Source organism: Haplochromis burtoni, unplaced genomic scaffold, assembly GCF_018398535.1.
Source record: "Haplochromis burtoni strain Fernald_Lab_line unplaced genomic scaffold, NCSU_Asbu1 Contig_85, whole genome shotgun sequence".
NCBI classification, from domain to species: Eukaryota; Metazoa; Chordata; class Actinopteri; order Cichliformes; family Cichlidae; genus Haplochromis; species Haplochromis burtoni.
In genome coordinates, this window is record NW_024582446.1 from 248933 (window position 1) to 268142 (window position 19210).

General features: G+C 40.4%; 2 protein-coding genes across 2 annotated transcripts; both read right to left on the reverse strand.

Annotated features, from left to right (window-relative positions):
• Positions 1-4209: 4209 nt before the first annotated feature.
• Positions 4210-5754, reverse strand: nkx2.9 (NK2 transcription factor related, locus 9 (Drosophila)). Its single transcript, XM_042222439.1, has 2 exons — positions 5593-5754; positions 4210-5328 (listed from the first exon to the last, which is right to left on the reverse strand). The coding sequence occupies exons 1-2, from the start codon at positions 5750-5752 to the stop codon at positions 4754-4756; spliced, it is 735 nt and encodes a 244-aa protein (XP_042078373.1). The 5' UTR covers positions 5753-5754; the 3' UTR covers positions 4210-4753.
• A 9983-nt stretch (positions 5755-15737) lies between these two features.
• On the reverse strand, positions 15738-16825 carry LOC102311671 (NK2 transcription factor related, locus 9 (Drosophila)). The gene is made up of 2 exons (XM_042222438.1): positions 16591-16825; positions 15738-16312 (listed from the first exon to the last, which is right to left on the reverse strand). Exons 1-2 carry the CDS (start codon positions 16748-16750, stop codon positions 15738-15740), a joined length of 735 nt encoding a protein of 244 aa, XP_042078372.1. The 5' UTR covers positions 16751-16825.
• Positions 16826-19210: the final 2385 nt, after the last annotated feature.

The following is a 19210-nucleotide window of genomic DNA, read 5'->3' on the forward strand; positions in this document are numbered from 1 at the left end:
AAAACCTGAAAGACCAATATTTTCAGTGTAGAAGTGTTGTTGCCACATCTGTTTGTTGAGTTACTTCCTCCAACAAGCAATCAAATCCTTGCCATTAGATACAATCTGGACTGAACGCAAAGGCGAAAATGGTGGCATGTGGAACTGAGGAAGGTGCACTGTGAATACCATGAAGAGCAACTGAACCCTCTTATGTCCTGAGCTTATCAACAAAGGATCAAAGAAGGGTCGTTCCCACCTGAGGATCCAGTATTTGATGCACCTACTAATCCATTCTTATTTCCAACATTGCGAGTATCATCATCAGATCATATTAGCTGTAAAACTACATTCACATTTCTTTAAGTACTTAAATGTAGCACTACTTCACTTGAGTCATGTTATTGGACTTCACCTTTCTACTTCAGAGAAAAAAATACTATACTTATAATCTGTGAGTTAGTTACACTGAACATTAAAATGACTAAAGGTGTAATAATAAAGTAATAATAAATCTTCTGTATTAATTTTGATACTGGGAGGATTAAGAGGATAGTCCTTTACTTCTACTTTATATTGGACTTGAGTATCTTTTGAATACAGTATTCTTACAGATAAGCATCTCAAAAACTTCTCAGCCTCAAATACCATTAAATTCTGAGGTACTGATGTGTTATCCAGTTTATTACAATTAAATGATCGCTGATCTGGTTTATTGATTTAAATCAGGATATATCTTAGTTATTATTGAATTTCTGTAATCCATGCCATCTCGCATGTTTCAGGACTAAACATGACTGTATTTTTTATCATAGCTGATAACGTGATTATCAAATGTTTCATTTACCGTTTAACCAAAAGTCTTTCATTATAAAGTAAGAGGAACATTATCGATATGCTAATATCAATAATCTTTAGGGACTTTTTCAGCTTTGACTGCAATTATTTATATTTGTCATTGGTTGTAACAATAACAGCTAGAGCCTATCCCTGCTGTCACTGGGCGAAGGGTGAGGTACACCCAGGATATAGGCTACATCAGTCTAGCCTGCATTTTTAGGACTGAGGGGGGAGGCTGGAGTACCCAGAGAGATCCCGTGCAGGCACCAGATAAAAATGTAGACTCCACACAGAAAAACCCCAGTCAGCTAAGTGCAAACCAGGAGGTGATAGCCACTGTAAAAATAAGCTAATGCTCTCTTTTTCATTTACTTATTTTACTCCTGCTTAAAATATAACTTCACATTAGTCTTTCAGATGTAAAAGGATTTAAACATAGTGGACATGCCGATGTAATGCTTTTCTCACTTTATGTAGTGTTGAGTGAGAAAAGCTTTATATCTATATCTGCTCAAATTATTTTTTTGCTCAAAGGGGTGAACAAAGCACATTAGAAGATGGTGCCCCACTCAGAGGTAAAGGCATGCTCAAAAGCTAGGGGCAAAACACAGAGACCCCTGGGAGGGCTGACTGCTAAACCTTGATGTTACTCCATTCTAAAAAAACAAAATAGCTAAGCTACAGCAAAGCAAACTCAGAAGTCAATATATTCTTGCATGAAGAACACAACAAACCAGAAGAGGAGCAACAGTGAAACTAACTTATGAGTTTTGTGTGGAGGCAGAGCAGGACTGGGACAAAAAATCAGCTTGGGAATTTTGAGCCCACCGGGTATTATAGGAAAAGCCATAAAGCCTTTGAATGAAAACAGTGATGTACACTGTCTTGTTGGTATATATGTATTGATCTAATAAACTTAAACTTACGGCATCCTCCCGATTCTGGTATTTTAAACAGTATTTAGCAGAAATATTAAACAACAAAATAAGGGAACCACCCCGCACCCTCCGCCTCATGATGCTTAATCGACGTAACAGACTTTAAGTTAATGCATGTGTAAAACAAATGCACAGAAACCTTTTTTTTTGGTTCTTTCTTCTTCTTTTTTTTTTTTTTACAATAATTAAATAGATTCAACATCTTTCTTCAACAGAATTGCAGATTGCACAGATGATACCTTCCCAAAGAAAAAAGTACTATAACTTACTAGGTAGATTAGATTTAATAGTTACTATATACAATAATGGACTTCTATACATTTTACATCAGATTAAAACTTTGGGTGTAAGATTCAGATAATTATTTATTAAAAGCTAGACATTTTAAATGAGAATAAGAAAGAAAAGTATTTCTTTGTGCCCCTTTCCCTGTTAATGCCCTACCTGGCCCCCCTGGCAAAACTTTGCTAGATCCGCCCCTGCACAGTTACCAGCTGTCAGCTACTTAGAAAAGGATCCTGGTGTTATTTGTCTCTCAGAAACAGTTCATAACTTCCCTTCAACTCATTCATGTCACCTAAAAGGTAAACCTGTTTCTCCATCACCTGTTCAGCTCTGATGATTCAGTAAGGACATCTCCTGGTTTCATCTTCATGTTTCCCTCTCACCACATATCCAAACCGATATCATGACCAGCAGCTTTTACAGCTGTGGCTCCAGCAAACATCAGCTGATACTAGAAAGAAATGCTAAATAAATTCTAATCGCATTCATTTTCATCTCAATACGGAACTTTAAAGTTCGACCTCATTGGCTGTAATTTGCCCAGGCCAGAGTCGATCATGACCAGTTGGCCAGTCCACCACCTTTCAAACAAAAAACATCGGCCCATAAAAATGAAAAATCATCATAGGCCCACCGGGCAATTGCCCAGTATGCCCGATGGCCAGTCCAGCTTTTTGACTTTGATTTGTAGGTTTGTAGTATAGAAAGCAAACAAAATAACATCTGACAAAATAACCGTAAAGGCCGGTTTGGGGTTAAAATGTTTGGTCTTAATGTTTTCTCTACAAATAAATATAAGATTTTACATTTTTAAAAAACAGTTTGAAAAGGTGGCAATATTTGGTGAGCATCTTTACAACAATTTAAAACTCCTCCATGTGGCCTTAGCATGGACCTTATAGCTCCTTATAACTTTCCTGGAGGGGCCCCAGTGCAGGCCAGTGAGTAAAACTATAGGATGGGCATGTATTAGCCTGCCCATCCTTTTCAGGCAATTCTTCTGACCAACTTAAAAAACCAATGGCAACCTCTAAAAAGCCTGTCTTTGTCACCCTTAAACCCCAAGATGCTTTAAAACACCATTGTGCAGTTAAACCTCATAAATTTGTCGCAGGGACTGATTAAACATCACGGGAATTGAAACACTAAAGATTTTGTCTCGGTCCCTTTTGGATGAGGGACAATGGTCCATTCACAGAGAGACACCCAAACAAAAAGAGCATTTAAGGAGAGATGCAGCGAGCTGAGGGGTTCGGCCAGTCCCTTCCATATGTGATACAAGGTGGCCCCAGTGATGCGGACAAAGGGCCAGGTGACAGTGACGATGGGCTGCAGGGTCACAGGACGAGCAAACAACATTATAGGGGGCGTGAAAGCAGAAGACCCCCCTCATCACTGATGAAAAACTGACATGATTTTAAACACTGAGGCATATTTTTCAAGATAAGCATGAGTGGACCTGCTTTCTTGAGGTGGCACAGCAATGTTAAAAAAATAGTCACGTATGTATTATATTTAGGAAGAGCTATAATATTACAAGTAACATTGTAGTGAATGTTTTTGTATTACTCTCGAGGATTGGTTTAAACTGTTGCCTGAATGCAGACACACAAAAACCCAAATGTGTTGTGTTTATACTAGAAAACAACAGTAAGAGCTCATTTTGCCTTTTTAAATCATTTGTAAATTAGAACAGTTCAATTGTGGAATAAATAATATTACATTTCTGTATGAGAAGTGAAAAAGGGTTGATGATTTGCCTTCAGTTACTGCTATGCCCCTCAAAAATCACATCATCATCATAATCACACACACACACACACAACAAGTTAATAGCTATATTAAGACCACTTTCCTCAGAATAACAAAAGTTAATTGTATAAGGGAAAAGCAGCTCTTAGTCCCAGACAACAACAGCGTGCTGTAGAGGGACAGGCCTTATTGTTTACTGGCTATTCTTATGCCAAACCTAGTCTGTTAGGATGTGATGTTTGCTCAGCTTTTGGGTGCAAAATTCGTTTTTAACATTATAAAAGCTCCCTGGGGCCTCTGTCAAGACCTGCTACATTTTTTTAGATTAAAAAAAAAATCTTTTTTTCTTTTAAGCTTGTTTTTATTTTAGAACTTCACATAAATCTTTACACAAAACCTTTTGTAGGAAAACGAAAACCTTTTATCTTTAGCTTAGTCTTTAGAAATGCATGCACAGGGTACACGCTTTTGGGGCCAACACATAAAAAAAGAAAGAAAGAAAGAAAGCACATTACATTGTCAAAATATACAAAATATGAAGAATTTTATTAATAATTTTGTTCACAGAAAGACAGTTAAATCTTTAAAAAAGTATCCTTAAAACCAACAAATGGCATATTCTCCCTTCATACTTATATAGCGGCTTTGCCCCTATTCTCCTATCCTCTTCTACCGCCTAATGCAGCTACTGGAACTCAATTATCAAGTCATTTATGTAAATATTACATTTAAAAAGGCTTAAAAATCACACGAATACACCTCGGTAATTAAAAATCTAAAGGCTACAGCAATGAGCCATGTAAGAGAAAACAACATTTAAAATTTCCGCATACGTGCGTAAATAATGTGCAAAATATAATTCATTCTATAGAAAAAAATCTAAACGTTTAAGTTGCTCGAACATTTACAAAACATTCAGAAAACATTTGATGCCGTTCTAAATGAGTTAAACGAGACCTTTACTTAAAAGAATTAAGATGAACCGAATCACTCCAAAAGTCTCTCCAGGCGAAGCTGGAGGCCGCCGCCACTGCCGGAAAGTGTTGGTGGTACCTTGGAGGAAGAGCAACGGGGGATGGATGCTGAAGAGATGTGTAAGCTAAAGGGAAGGGCACCGGCTGAGATGACGGAGGTAAACACCCAAATTTCTCAGAGTCAAGTAAGCATGTGTGAAAGGGTTTCCCGTCTCGGACCAGGATCGGAACAACGACTCTGCGCAAAACCGGCGGCTGCGGGATTTCTACGTCCTGCAGTGCTCCTTCTGCTCGACCTCGCTTCATCTTGTAGCGGTGGTTCTGAAACCAGATCTTCACCTGGGTTGGAGTCAGGCTCAGCAGCCGTGCCAGCTGTTCTCTCTCCGGACCCGACAGGTAGCGCTGCTGGCGGAAGCGCCTTTCCAGCTCAAGGGTCTGGGCCTTGGAGAACAAAACGCGGCGTTTCTTGCTCTTCTTGCTCTGCTCAGGCTCTGAATCGAGGGACGGGTCATCGGGCTTAGTTGAGTCAGGAGAGGCCTCGAAATTGCAATCGTCAGAAGCTGTAGAAAAAAAAGTTAGAATAAGCATTTTTAAACTGATGTGTCTATCTATCTATCTATCTATCTATCTATCTATCTATCTATCTATCTATCTATCTATCTATCTATCTATCTATCTATCTATCTATCTATCTATCATTTTGAGAAAGCAAATTGTTAAAACATTTCAGGGTAGTCTTAGTTTTTTCTCCCCTTGTTTTTAAATGCGGGTTGTTTTTAAAATTCATTATCACCCATCTCTCATGGCTTTAAACGCCCACTTACACATGCAAAGGCTCCGCTCGCAGTCGATCCATGAGCTGTAGGGTGAGCTGGAAGAGCAAGAGGAGTAAATCGGGGAAGACCGCTTTGCTGCATCCGCATCCTGCTCAGGCAAATCCAGGATGCTCCTTACGGAAAAACTGAACTTGGTCGGTGCAGCCATCCTTTCCTTGCATGCACTCTGGGTTTGTTCGCTGGCCGATAAGAAGCAAGCAACTCAAAAAATCTATCAAAAAAAGTCCACTTCAACCACGCAATTTGTCCCCCAAAACCAAGCCCAGTTTTTTGTAGATGGACCCGTGCGGTGACGGGGCGTGGGGCGAGAGGGGTTTCGTTGGCGCACCCCTTCCGAGCGTAGGGGGCGGGTCAGGTGGGATGTAGGGCGCGACCGCCTTCCAGTAAGATGTAGGGACGAGACCCTCTCGTGATTATTGATAGTGCACCTGTGTTGGAAGTGAATTTTCAACAGACTCTTTCACATAAGCTGCATAATAGTGACACAGAGGGGCTGACGAGAGAGCGCGAGTACTTATGTTATTTAGCAGAAACAGTAGTCCTCGGCTCCTCATGCTGAGGTGGTGTAAGGCGGTGTGAATAAGCCTCACGTAGTTTGCATGTACCCGCGGTCGGAATGGAATGGAATTAGAATGAGATAGTGTGAGACGTACCGATCGAGAAAAAAGAATGATATCAGCGCAGAGCGTGACGAGATTCTACACGATTGGCAGTGAGGAGTATACGAGAGCAGCGCGGTAGCTAGATGGAGCAACACAGTCTATATCCAGTGTTCGAAGTCGACGATTCGCATGACCGGCTTAACGCATGTGTGCAGCTGAACTTGAGTATCCACAGAGGCGTCATGCGGCTCGTATAGGTCAGCAACGTATTCGTGGTAGAGAACAGAAAGTCGATCAGTGGAGAGGAGAGGGAGAAATACAATAGACGCGCCACATCACGCTGATCGGAGTAGTGACAGACTTCGGATTGTGTATGTAGTACTAAGTATAGAACTAGCTGATGAGTAGAACTCTGTCACTCAGAATGCAGTCATAGCTCACGCTAGTATCTGATCCTGGGTGGCAACTGAGGAAGTAGGGAAGATGTGCGAGAGCCCGTAAGCAAGAGTCCACCCCCCGTCTGTCGTCATCTTATGTAACCCCCTCTCTCTCTCGTCTCTGACATAGATGCAGATCTCTCGCCCCCCTCCTCCCTCTTTTTTGCCCAAACAACGTGTCCAATATTTGCATACAAAGTGAGCAATTAGCGTGATGCCTGCCAGTTGGTTTAACTAATACGCCTCTAATGGGCGTATTAATTGCAGACGTGAGAAGTCTTGACGTTTATGGACGGCGGAGGATTTCCAGACTTTGTTTCCGAAACGTCCTTTTTGGACTAGATGATTTATTATCATGTTTAATTTTTGGGCAAACAGAAATGTTAAAACTTGGTTTGGAAGATATGATTTGAAATAAGGGTGTTATATTATTGACAAATATTTTTTTAAGGTATTTGTATTTTATCGTGTTTAGAACTGCTAATATAATAGCGATAACTGTAACCCAACAGCAGATTTTTACCTAAATTTAACACGAAAATAAGCCTGGGGGATTTTCTGATAAATTGCTGCAGTGGTTGGTCAATTTGTTACCCTTGTGCTAGCTTATAAACCACATTGATTGCAAAGCGTGAATCCAGTCTCATGTCAACACGATGTTGGTGGTGGTGGTGGTGGTGCTTTTCCTCCTCCCTACTTCTAGTAACTGATATTGATATCCACCCTCAGCCACTTCACCAAGGTGCACGAGGGCCGAGGAGGAGAGTAGTGGTGGACATGCCTCCCCAGTCGTCCTGGGTGGTCGAACGAGGGGGAACACAAATACATGCCAACCAGAGAAGGGGAACAAAGGGGGAAAATGTAGCCCCGCGTCCGAGACCCGTTGGAAGCATTTGTTCCAGTCAAGATTTTGCATTTGTTCAGTCCAGCAATAATGCCTGATTGACGCCCCGGCACAATGTCCTTTAACTTAGCAAGATAAATCCGAGCTTGTTCTGTGTTGTCATGGTTTTGAATGGAGCTGAATAGGATCTGGGACACTATCTACTGCTCTGCGTCTACTGCCACCAAGTCTATAGCTCAAAGCAATATTCAGGACTTGTTAAATTCCATTTAGATTTCCGAGTTCAAAAAAAGTCGCTGACCTGTATTATTACTCCGCCAAAATGCTCTGAAATCCACCTTTACCTGTCGTTTTACACTTTTTTTACGCACAAGTAATCTCGTCTATGAAAACCAAACAGTGTTAAGTAACCTTTAAGTGTTTACATCACGCACAAACGTCTTAAAAGACGCACTCCTCCCGAAGCACATTTTGTGTGTACACATCGGCCTCCCAGTGGTTGACAAACAGCAGAGGATTACAGTACTGCAGGTTAGCTGGAGTGGGTAGTTTACAGAGGGCACTCGATTGGAGAGCAAAAACACCCAAAAGCAAAGAAAAGTCATGTCCAAAGAGCGGGAATTTCTTTGACCCAGCAGCCCCTTAATCTATTTAACACCCGCGGGCTTCAGCCAGAGTGGGCTCTCTGCATCTCCCAAGAGCTCTCCACTGCCAAATATTTACTCTGTTGTTCAGCTCTCCATTCCCAATCCCTCCTCAGCCAAATGGAGATTTTTCTCTCATGGTTCTAGTCAGCAGCTGAACTGACAGTTCAGAGCTTTCCCTAGAAGTTCGACGAAGAGACCCCTTCTGTTTTCCACCCTGCAATCATATATATATAGGGAAAAAGAGAGATTATCAATTAAACCCTTAATTTCTTTTACATTAAAAGGTATCCAGAGCAGCAGGAAAATAACAAATGTACCACGTTTAAATGTTATATAAAAATACTGAACTTTGCAAATTAATTTCCAAAAACATCCACACTCGCGTTTTCATCAATTTATCAAGTATACATAAAATAAATCTATCTCTCTTGAAATAATACGACAAATAATAAATACCATGTTATTAAATCAGTGCAATTTGTATTCAAAACCAGCATAGCGTTCAGGCCACTTTACAAAGTTATCTTTGTTAAATGTCAACAGTGTTCTTGTGCCAAAACACTAACCCTGCTGACTCTGGCTTTATCAAAGTGGTCAGATTAGAGGTGCAGCAACTACCTGCTATTGCTCCTGCAGCCTTTGGCTTGCCTGAATACTCTTTTCTTTCGAAACTCCAACTTTTGTTTTCTTGACTAAGCTACATCTCATTCACCTTGTACCCGTAAACAGCCTAAAATAGAAGGATAGAAGAAAAAACAGAGAGAAAAAGTGGGCTGCATGTGTGTGCTTCATCATTTCACGTGAAAGTCCTGACGACCTCGTGAGTCATTTCCTTGTTTCAGCTTCAACTGTGAACTACAGGAGGTCACTAATTAGTAATAACCCTTTATTTCCCCACCTCATAATTTATCCAATCAGCTCACGTCATTCTGAATTTTTGAGATTTATTTTGTAGACGTTGAAAAATCCACTTGGTTCAAATGAGAGGTGTTGTTGGACCCTGTCACACAGCCTATGAGGAAACATGACGTCACGAGACGAAGCCAATATGATGCCACTAGGGGCAGACATACTGCTGCATCCAATCAGCAGCTTCAAACTAACGTAGTAGTTGAGTTCCAAAAAGTGAAACCAGTGTTTTTCCAGTGAAGCACGACCCCTAGCGGTCCAGAGGCTCTCTCCATCCAAGCAACGAAAATCACCCTTTAGTGGATTTCTTTCATGACGGGAGTGAGAGGGTTTCCGAAATGATACCGTGTGTTCTTGCGCCATCTGGAGGTTGATGCTTTATTTATTGATAAATACCCACAGATTCATTTTGAGGACATGATAATTCTCGCCACATGAATGTTATGAAAAATAATGCCATTACACAAATTCACAAGTGGGGCAAGCTAGGAAAGCTCTTTAGTGTTTTAACTAAAACTAGACTTTTGGGATTATCTGTTGAAAGTCACTATCAGTTATTTGATCAGACAGTCTTATATCTGTATGGGTGTAGAGGTGTAGGGCAATGAAGACATTTCATATATTGAAGCTTTTCAGGTTATCATTATTTATCTGAATAGTTCTTTTATTGGATCTTATGTTACTTTTTGATTTATTCCTTTATTGTTTAACTTCTAAGTTTTTACATTTCTAGACCTTCTGGCCTGTGTTTGTCTTTTAAGTTTTGTGTTATTGTACAGAACTTTGGTCAGCCCTGTTGTTGTTTTTAAAGGTGCTTTATGGGATGGAATGGGATTTTAAGTCGCACAGACAGAAATATCTGCCTGTATATTTTAGGTTGAGACCAAATGAATACAAGACAACGGGAGCTGTTTAACCCTAAAGACATTATTATGCAGTGTAAACTTGCAAAACTTAAGGAAGCTCTATCTGCATTTGGACATGCGTAATTTATTGATAGATGTATTTATTTTAGTTTCTTTTTGTTTGTCTTGCTCTATGGTGACATGTATTGAATGACCCCATGCCATATTTGTGTGTATTTTCTCTTTTACCCAAGGAGGGGGTAATATAACGCTAAAGCTTCTCAAATTTAAACTAAATATTTTCACTCTTTGGCCTTTCCACAGAAAGACACACACACACAGACACACACACACACACACACACACACACACACAGACACACACACACACACACACACATATATATATATATATATATGCCACACTAACCTATATCAGTCAGTCGATTTTTTAAATGTGCAGTATGGAGTATAAAACTGTAAAATGTCTAATGTGATACACAGACTCTGACTGAAATACAAAAACATCATGGTGAACATCAAGAGAAACATGAAAGTATAAGGAAACTGAGTAGTTTGAACAGGTCAAAAAGAATACAATTAGTTTCTCTGTATATGTTAGAAAAGAACTCAAACTGCGGTAGTTTTGGTTTAGTATTAAATCACCTATGAAAAAGTGCTGGAAAGTCAGATCATTACACAATACCCAAATTCTCACAGTGGGTATAGCAAACTGCAATAAGGGATCTCATGTCTCCCAGCAGAATTTAAATGCAACAAAGTGAGGTTGGTCATGACCCTCAAAACCTGAAAGACCAATATTTTCAGTGTAGAAGTGTTGTTGCCACATCTGTTTGTTGAGTTACTTCCTCCAACAAGCAATCAAATCCTTGCCATTAGATACAATCTGGACTGAACGCAAAGGCGAAAATGGTGGCATGTGGAACTGAGGAAGGTGCACTGTGAATACCATGAAGAGCAACTGAACCCTCTTATGTCCTGAGCTTATCAACAAAGGATCAAAGAAGGGTCGTTCCCACCTGAGGATCCAGTATTTGATGCACCTACTAATCCATTCTTATTTCCAACATTGCGAGTATCATCATCAGATCATATTAGCTGTAAAACTACATTCACATTTCTTTAAGTACTTAAAGCACTTTAGCTGAGGCAGCAATATTAGCTGTAAAACTACATTCACATTTCTTTAAGTACTTAAATGTAGCACTACTTCACTTGAGTAATGTTATTGGACTTCACCTTTCTACTTCAGAGAAAAAAATACTATACTTATAATCTGTGAGTTAGTTACACTGAACATTAAAATGACTAAAGGTGTAATAATAAAGTAATAATAAATCTTCTGTATTAATTTTGATACTGGGAGGATTAAGAGGATAGTCCTTTACTTCTACTTTATATTGGACTTGAGTATCTTTTGAATACAGTATTCTTACAGATAAGCATCTCAAAAACTTCTCAGCCTCAAATACCATTAAATTCTGAGGTACTGATGTGTTATCCAGTTTATTACAATTAAATGATCGCTGATCTGGTTTATTGATTTAAATCAGGATATATCTTAGTTATTATTGAATTTCTGTAATCCATGCCATCTCGCATGTTTCAGGACTAAACATGACTGTATTTTTTATCATAGCTGATAACGTGATTATCAAATGTTTCATTTACCGTTTAACCAAAAGTCTTTCATTATAAAGTAAGAGGAACATTATCGATATGCTAATATCAATAATCTTTAGGGACTTTTTCAGCTTTGACTGCAATTATTTATATTTGTCATTGGTTGTAACAATAACAGCTAGAGCCTATCCCTGCTGTCACTGGGCGAAGGGTGAGGTACACCCAGGATATAGGCTACATCAGTCTAGCCTGCATTTTTAGGACTGAGGGGGGAGGCTGGAGTACCCAGAGAGATCCCGTGCAGGCACCAGATAAAAATGTAGACTCCACACAGAAAAACCCCAGTCAGCTAAGTGCAAACCAGGAGGTGATAGCCACTGTAAAAATAAGCTAATGCTCTCTTTTTCATTTACACTCGCACGTCCATATATATGTGCACGCCCAATTTGCTCCACTCTGGCTATAGTTTTTAACTCAACCTGCCTTAACTGTATCCATTAAAGGGAATCACGATTAGTCGTTTCGATGTCAAGGGATTGAGAGAAAAATAGTGAGAACAACTGACCGACTCATGGGTGCCATGCACATGGTCTCTGCGATCAGCATGTATTATTAGCGACATGTGAATGCTAGTCGGCTACGTGTTCTTGTAGAAGCTGAGTGAATAGTCGTGGGAGATTCTATAACTCTGCGGCGTTCGAATATATTTAACATTGTAGCTAAAGTTACACACTGTATGCACTCGGAGGGGAGGAGCTAGAGAGTTCGACACATATATATATCCGAAATTTACGGAAGTAGTGTTGATCGCACGCGCAGAGTAGAAGATGGTGCCCCACTCAGAGGTAAAGGCATGCTCAAAAGCTAGGGGCAAAACACAGAGACCCCTGGGAGGGCTGACTGCTAAACCTTGATGTTACTCCATTCTAAAAAAACAAAATAGCTAAGCTACAGCAAAGCAAACTCAGAAGTCAATATATTCTTGCATGAAGAACACAACAAACCAGAAGAGGAGCAACAGTGAAACTAACTTATGAGTTTTGTGTGGAGGCAGAGCAGGACTGGGACAAAAAATCAGCTTGGGAATTTTGAGCCCACCGGGTATTATAGGAAAAGCCATAAAGCCTTTGAATGAAAACAAATGCTGTTGTGACAGTGATGTACACTGTCTTGTTGGTATATATGTATCAATCTAATAAACTTAAACCTACACCATCCTCCCTATTCTGGTATTTTAAACAGTACTTACAAATATCAAACAACCAAATAGGGAACCACCCCCCACCCTCCGCCATGATGCTTAATCGATGTAATCAACTTTAATTTAATGCATGTGTAAAACAAATGCACAGAAATCAATTATTTTTCTACAATAATTAAATAGATTCAACATCTTTCTTCAACAGAATTGCAGACTGCACAGATGGTACCTTCCCAAAGGAAAAAGTACTATAGCTTACTAGGGTGTATATTAGACTTAATAGTTACTATATACAGTAATGGACTTCTATACATTTTACATCAGATTAAAACTTTGGGTGTAAGATTCAGATAATTATTTATTAAAAGCTAGACATTTTAAATGAGAATAAGAAAGAAAAGTATTTCTTTGTGCCCCCCTTTCCCTGTTAATGCCCTACCTGGCCCCCTGGCAAAACTTTGCTAGATCCGCCCCTGCACAGTTACCAGCTGTCAGCTACTTAGAAAAGGATCCTGGTGTTATTTGTCTCTCAGAAACAGTTCATAACTTCCCTTCAACTCATTCATGTCACCTAAAAGGTAAACCTGTTTCTCCATCACCTGTTCAGCTCTGATGATTCAGTAAGGACATCTCCTGGTTTCATCTTCATGTTTCCCTCTCACCACATATCCAAACCGATATCATGACCAGCAGCTTTACAGCTGTGGCTCCAGCAAACATCAGCTGATACTAGAAATTAATATTAAATAAATTCTAACAACAGCTGATCAAGCTTAAACGTGCTGCTGTTGTTTACCGCGACATCTGGCTGATTTGCCCAGGCCAGAGTCGATCATGACCAGTTGGAGAGTCCACCACCTTTCAAACAAAAAACATCGGCCAATAAAAATGAAAAATCATCATAGGCCCAACGGGCAATTGCCCAGTATGCCCGATGGCCAGTCCAGCTTTTTGACTTTGATTTGTAGGTTTGTAGTATAGAAAGCAAACAAAATAACATCTGACAAAATAACCGTAAAGGCCGGTTTGGGGTTAAAATGTTTGGTCTTAATGTTTTCTCTACAAATAAATATAAGATTTTACATTTTTAAAAAACAGTTTGAAAAGGTGGCAATATTTGGTGAGCATCTTTACAACAATTTAAAACTCCTCCATGTGGCCTTAGCATGGACCTTATAGCTCCTTATAACTTTCCTGGAGGGGCCCCAGTGCAGGCCAGTGAGTAAAACTATAGGATGGGCATGTATTAGCCTGCCCATCCTTTTCAGGCAATTCTTCTGACCAACTTAAAAAACCAATGGCAACCTCTAAAAAGCCTGTCTTTGTCACCCTTAAACCCCAAGATGCTTTAAAACACCATTGTGCAGTTAAACCTCATAAATTTGTCGCAGGGACTGATTAAACATCACGGGAATTGAAACACTAAAGATTTTGTCTCGGTCCCTTTTGGATGAGGGACAATGGTCCATTCACAGAGAGACACCCAAACAAAAAGAGCATTTAAGGAGAGATGCAGCGAGCTGAGGGGTTCGGCCAGTCCCTTCCATATGTGATACAAGGTGGCCCCAGTGATGCGGACAAAGGGCCAGGTGACAGTGACGATGGGCTGCAGGGTCACAGGACGAGCAAACAACATTATAGGGGGCGTGAAAGCAGAAGACCCCCCTCATCACTGATGAAAAACTGACATGATTTTAAACACTGAGGCATATTTTTCAAGATAAGCATGAGTGGACCTGCTTTCTTGAGGTGGCACAGCAATGTTAAAAAAATAGTCACGTATGTATTATATTTAGGAAGAGCTATAATATTACAAGTAACATTGTAGTGAATGTTTTTGTATTACTCTCGAGGATTGGTTTAAACTGTTGCCTGAATGCAGACACACAAAAACCCAAATGTGTTGTGTTTATACTAGAAAACAACAGTAAGAGCTCATTTTGCCTTTTTAAATCATTTGTAAATTAGAACAGTTCAATTGTGGAATAAATAATATTACATTTCTGTATGAGAAGTGAAAAAGGGTTGATGATTTGCCTTCAGTTACTGCTATGCCCCTCAAAAATCACATCATCATCATAATCACACACACACACACAACAAGTTAATAGCTATATTAAGACCACTTTCCTCAGAATAACAAAAGTTAATTGTATAAGGGAAAAGCAGCTCTTAGTCCCAGACAACAACAGCGTGCTGTAGAGGGACAGGCCTTATTGTTTACTGGCTATTCTTATGCCAAACCTAGTCTGTTAGGATGTGATGTTTGCTCAGCTTTTGGGTGCAAAATTCGTTTTAAACATTATAAAAGCTCCCTGGGGCCCTCTGTCAAGACCTGCTACATTTTTTTAGATTAAAAAAAAATCTTTTTTTCTTTTAAGCTTGTTTTTATTTTAGAACTTCACATAAATCTTTACACAAAACCTTTTGTAGGAAAACTAAAACCTTTTATCTTTAGCTTAGTCTTTAGAAATGCATGCACAGGGTACACGCTTTTGGGGCCAACACATAAAAAAAGAAAGAAAGAAAGAAAGCACATTACATTGTCAAAATATACAAAATATGAAGAATTTTATTAATAATTTTGTTCACAGAAAGACAGTTAAATCTTTAAAAAAGTATCCTTAAAACCAACAAATGGCATATTCTCCCTTCATACTTATATAGCGGCTTTGCCCCTATTCTCCTATCCTCTTCTACCGCCTAATGCAGCTACTGGAACTCAATTATCAAGTCATTTATGTAAATATTACATTTAAAAAGGCTTAAAAATCACACGAATACACCTCGGTAATTAAAAATCTAAAGGCTACAGCAATGAGCCATGTAAGAGAAAACAACATTTAAAATTTCCGCATACGTGCGTAAATAATGTGCAAAATATAATTCATTCTATAGAAAAAAATCTAAACGTTTAAGTTGCTCGAACATTTACAAAACATTCAGAAAACATTTGATGCCGTTCTAAATGAGTAACTAAAAACATGAGCCGCAGTTACGGACCTTTACTTAAAAGAATTAAGATGAACCGAATCACTCCAAAAGTCTCTCCAGGCGAAGCTGGAGGCCGCCGCCACTGCCGGAAAGTGTTGGTGGTACCTTGGAGGAAGAGCAACGGGGGATGGATGCTGAAGAGATGTGTAAGCTAAAGGGAAGGGCACCGGCTGAGATGACGGAGGTAAACACCCAAATTTCTCAGAGTCAAGTAAGCATGTGTGAAAGGGTTTCCCGTCTCGGACCAGGATCGGAACAACGACTCTGCGCAACACCGGCGGCTGCGGGATTTCTACGTCCTGCAGTGCTCCTTCTGCTCGACCTCGCTTCATCTTGTAGCGGTGGTTCTGAAACCAGATCTTCACCTGGGTTGGAGTCAGGCTCAGCAGCCGTGCCAGCTGTTCTCTCTCCGGACCCGACAGGTAGCGCTGCTGGCGGAAGCGCCTTTCCAGCTCAAGGGTCTGGGCCTTGGAGAACAAAACGCGGCGTTTCTTGCTCTTCTTGCTCTGCTCAGGCTCTGAATCGAGGGACGGGTCATCGGGCTTAGTTGAGTCAGGAGAGGCCTCGAAATTGCAATCGTCAGAAGCTGTAGAAAAAAAAGTTAGAATAAGCATTTTTAAACTGATTATCTATCTATCTATCTATCTATCTATCTATCATCTATCTATCTATCTATCTATCTAGTCTATCTATCATCTATCTATCTATCTATCTATCTATCTATCTATCTATCTATCATTTTGAGAAAGCAAATTGTTAAAACATTTCAGGGTAGTCTTAGTTTTTTCTCCCCTTGTTTTTAAATGCGGGTTGTTTTTAAAATTCATTATCACCCATCTCTCATGGCTTTAAACGCCCACTTACACATGCAAAGGCTCCGCTCGCAGTCGATCCATGAGCTGTAGGGTGAGCTGGAAGAGCAAGAGGAGTAAATCGGGGAAGACCGCTTTGCTGCATCCGCATCCTGCTCAGGCAAATCCAGGATGCTCCTTACGGAAAAACTGAACTTGGTCGGTGCAGCCATCCTTTCCTTGCATGCACTCTGGGTTTGTTCTGGCCGATAGAAGCAAGCACTCAAACAAATCTATCAAAAAAAGTCCACTTCAACAGCAATTTTCAAAGCCCATTTGTGAGGCCGCGAGGGGGGGAAGTCGTGCACCCTTCCGAGCTAGGGTGATGAGGGCGCGCTCCGAGAGGACGGACCCTCCGTATTATTAAGTGCACCGTGAAGGATTCACAGCCACATAATGCATAAAGTCAAGGCTGCAGAAGCGCAGCATATTTAGCGCAGTAGTCTCGGCTCTCATGAGAAGGCTTGAGCCTCACTGTTCTGCCGTCGAATGAATGATGAATTGTGACTCGAGAGAATGAATCCGAGTGACGAATTCTAAGGGCAGTAATTCGAGGGTGCTGATGGGCAACCGTCATATCAGTTTCGATGGTTCGAGACCGGCTTAGATGTGTAGCGACTTGAGACAAACTCACCATAGGTCAGCACTATCTTAGAGAACAATCATCATGAGAGAGGAAAATAATGAGCGACAGCGAGGAAGACAGCTTCGTGGGTAGTACTATTGCTACTATGATGAACTCTGCATGATCGTCACCAGTAGTCGTCTGGTGAACTGGGAAAGATATGGTAATGTGGGCGAGATGCACTCGGTGCAAGCAACGAGCCCCCCCGTCCCATCTTTCCCCACCCCCTCCTCTCTCTCTCTGACTCGATGCAGTCTCCTCGCCCCCCTCCTCCCTCTTTTTTGCCCAAACAACGTGTCCAATATTTGCATACAAAGTGAGCAATTAGCGTGATGCCTGCCAGTTGGTTTAACTAATACGCCTCTAATGGGCGTATTAATTGCAGACGTGAGAAGTCTTGACGTTTATGGACGGCGGAGGATTTCCAGACTTTGTTTCCGAAACGTCCTTTTTGGACTAGATGATTTATTATCATGTTTAATTTTTGGGCAAACAGAAATGTTAAAACTTGGTTTGGAAGATATGATTTGAAATAAGGGTGTTATATTATTGACAAATATTTTTTTAAGGTATTTGTATTTTATCGTGTTTAGAACTGCTAATATAATAGCGATAACTGTAACCCAACAGCAGATTTTTACCTAAATTTAACACGAAAATAAGCCTGGGGGATTTTCTGATAAATTGCTGCAGTGGTTGGTCAATTTGTTACCCTTGTGCTAGCTTATAAACCACATTGATTGCAAAGCGTGAATCCAGTCTCATGTCAACACGATGTTGGTGGTGGTGGTGGTGGTGTCTTTTCCTCCTCCCTACTTCTAGTAACTGATATTGATATCCACCCTCAGCCACTTCACCAAGGTGCACGAGGGCCGAGGAGGAGAGTAGTGGTGGACATGCCTCCCCAGTCGTCCTGGGTGGTCGAACGAGGGGGAACACAAATACATGCCAACCAGAGAAGGGGAACAAAGGGGGAAAATGTAGCCCCGCGTCCGAGACCCGTTGGAAGCATTTGTTCCAGTCAAGATTTTGCATTTGTTCAGTCCAGCAATAATGCCTGATTGACGCCCCGGCACAATGTCCTTTAACTTAGCAAGATAAATCCGAGCTTGTTCTGTGTTGTCATGGTTTTGAATGGAGCTGAATAGGATCTGGGACACTATCTACTGCTCTGCGTCTACTGCCACCAAGTCTATAGCTCAAAGCAATATTCAGGACTTGTTAAATTCCATTTAGATTTCCGAGTTCAAAAAAAGTCGCTGACCTGTATTATTACTCCGCCAAAATGCTCTGAAATCCACCTTTACCTGTCGTTTTACACTTTTTTTACGCACAAGTAATCTCGTCTATGAAAACCAAACAGTGTTAAGTAACCTTTAAGTGTTTACATCACGCACAAACGTCTTAAAAGACGCACTCCTCCCGAAGCACATTTTGTGTGTACACATCGGCCTCCCAGTGGTTGACAAACAGCAGAGGATTACAGTACTGCAGGTTAGCTGGAGTGGGTAGTTTACAGAGGGCACTCGATTGGAGAGCAAAAACACCCAAAAGCAAAGAAAAGTCATGTCCAAAGAGCGGGAATTTCTTTGACCCAGCAGCCCCTTAATCTATTTAACACCCGCGGGCTTCAGCCAGAGTGGGCTCTCTGCATCTCCCAAGAGCTCTCCACTGCCAAATATTTACTCTGTTGTTCAGCTCTCCATTCCCAATCCCTCCTAGCCAAATGGAGATTTTCTCTCATGTTCTAGTCAGCAGGCTGAAACTGACAGTTTTCAGAGGCTTTCCCTAGAAGTTCGACGAAGAGACCCCTTTCTGTTTTCCCACCCTGCAATCATATTATATATTATATATATATATATAGTATATATATATATATATATTATAGTAATATATATATTATAATATATATATGATATATATATATATATATAATACTACATATATTAGTGACTGTAGAAAGCAACATTTAACATATGCAATGATAATTTTTTGTAAATAACTGTAT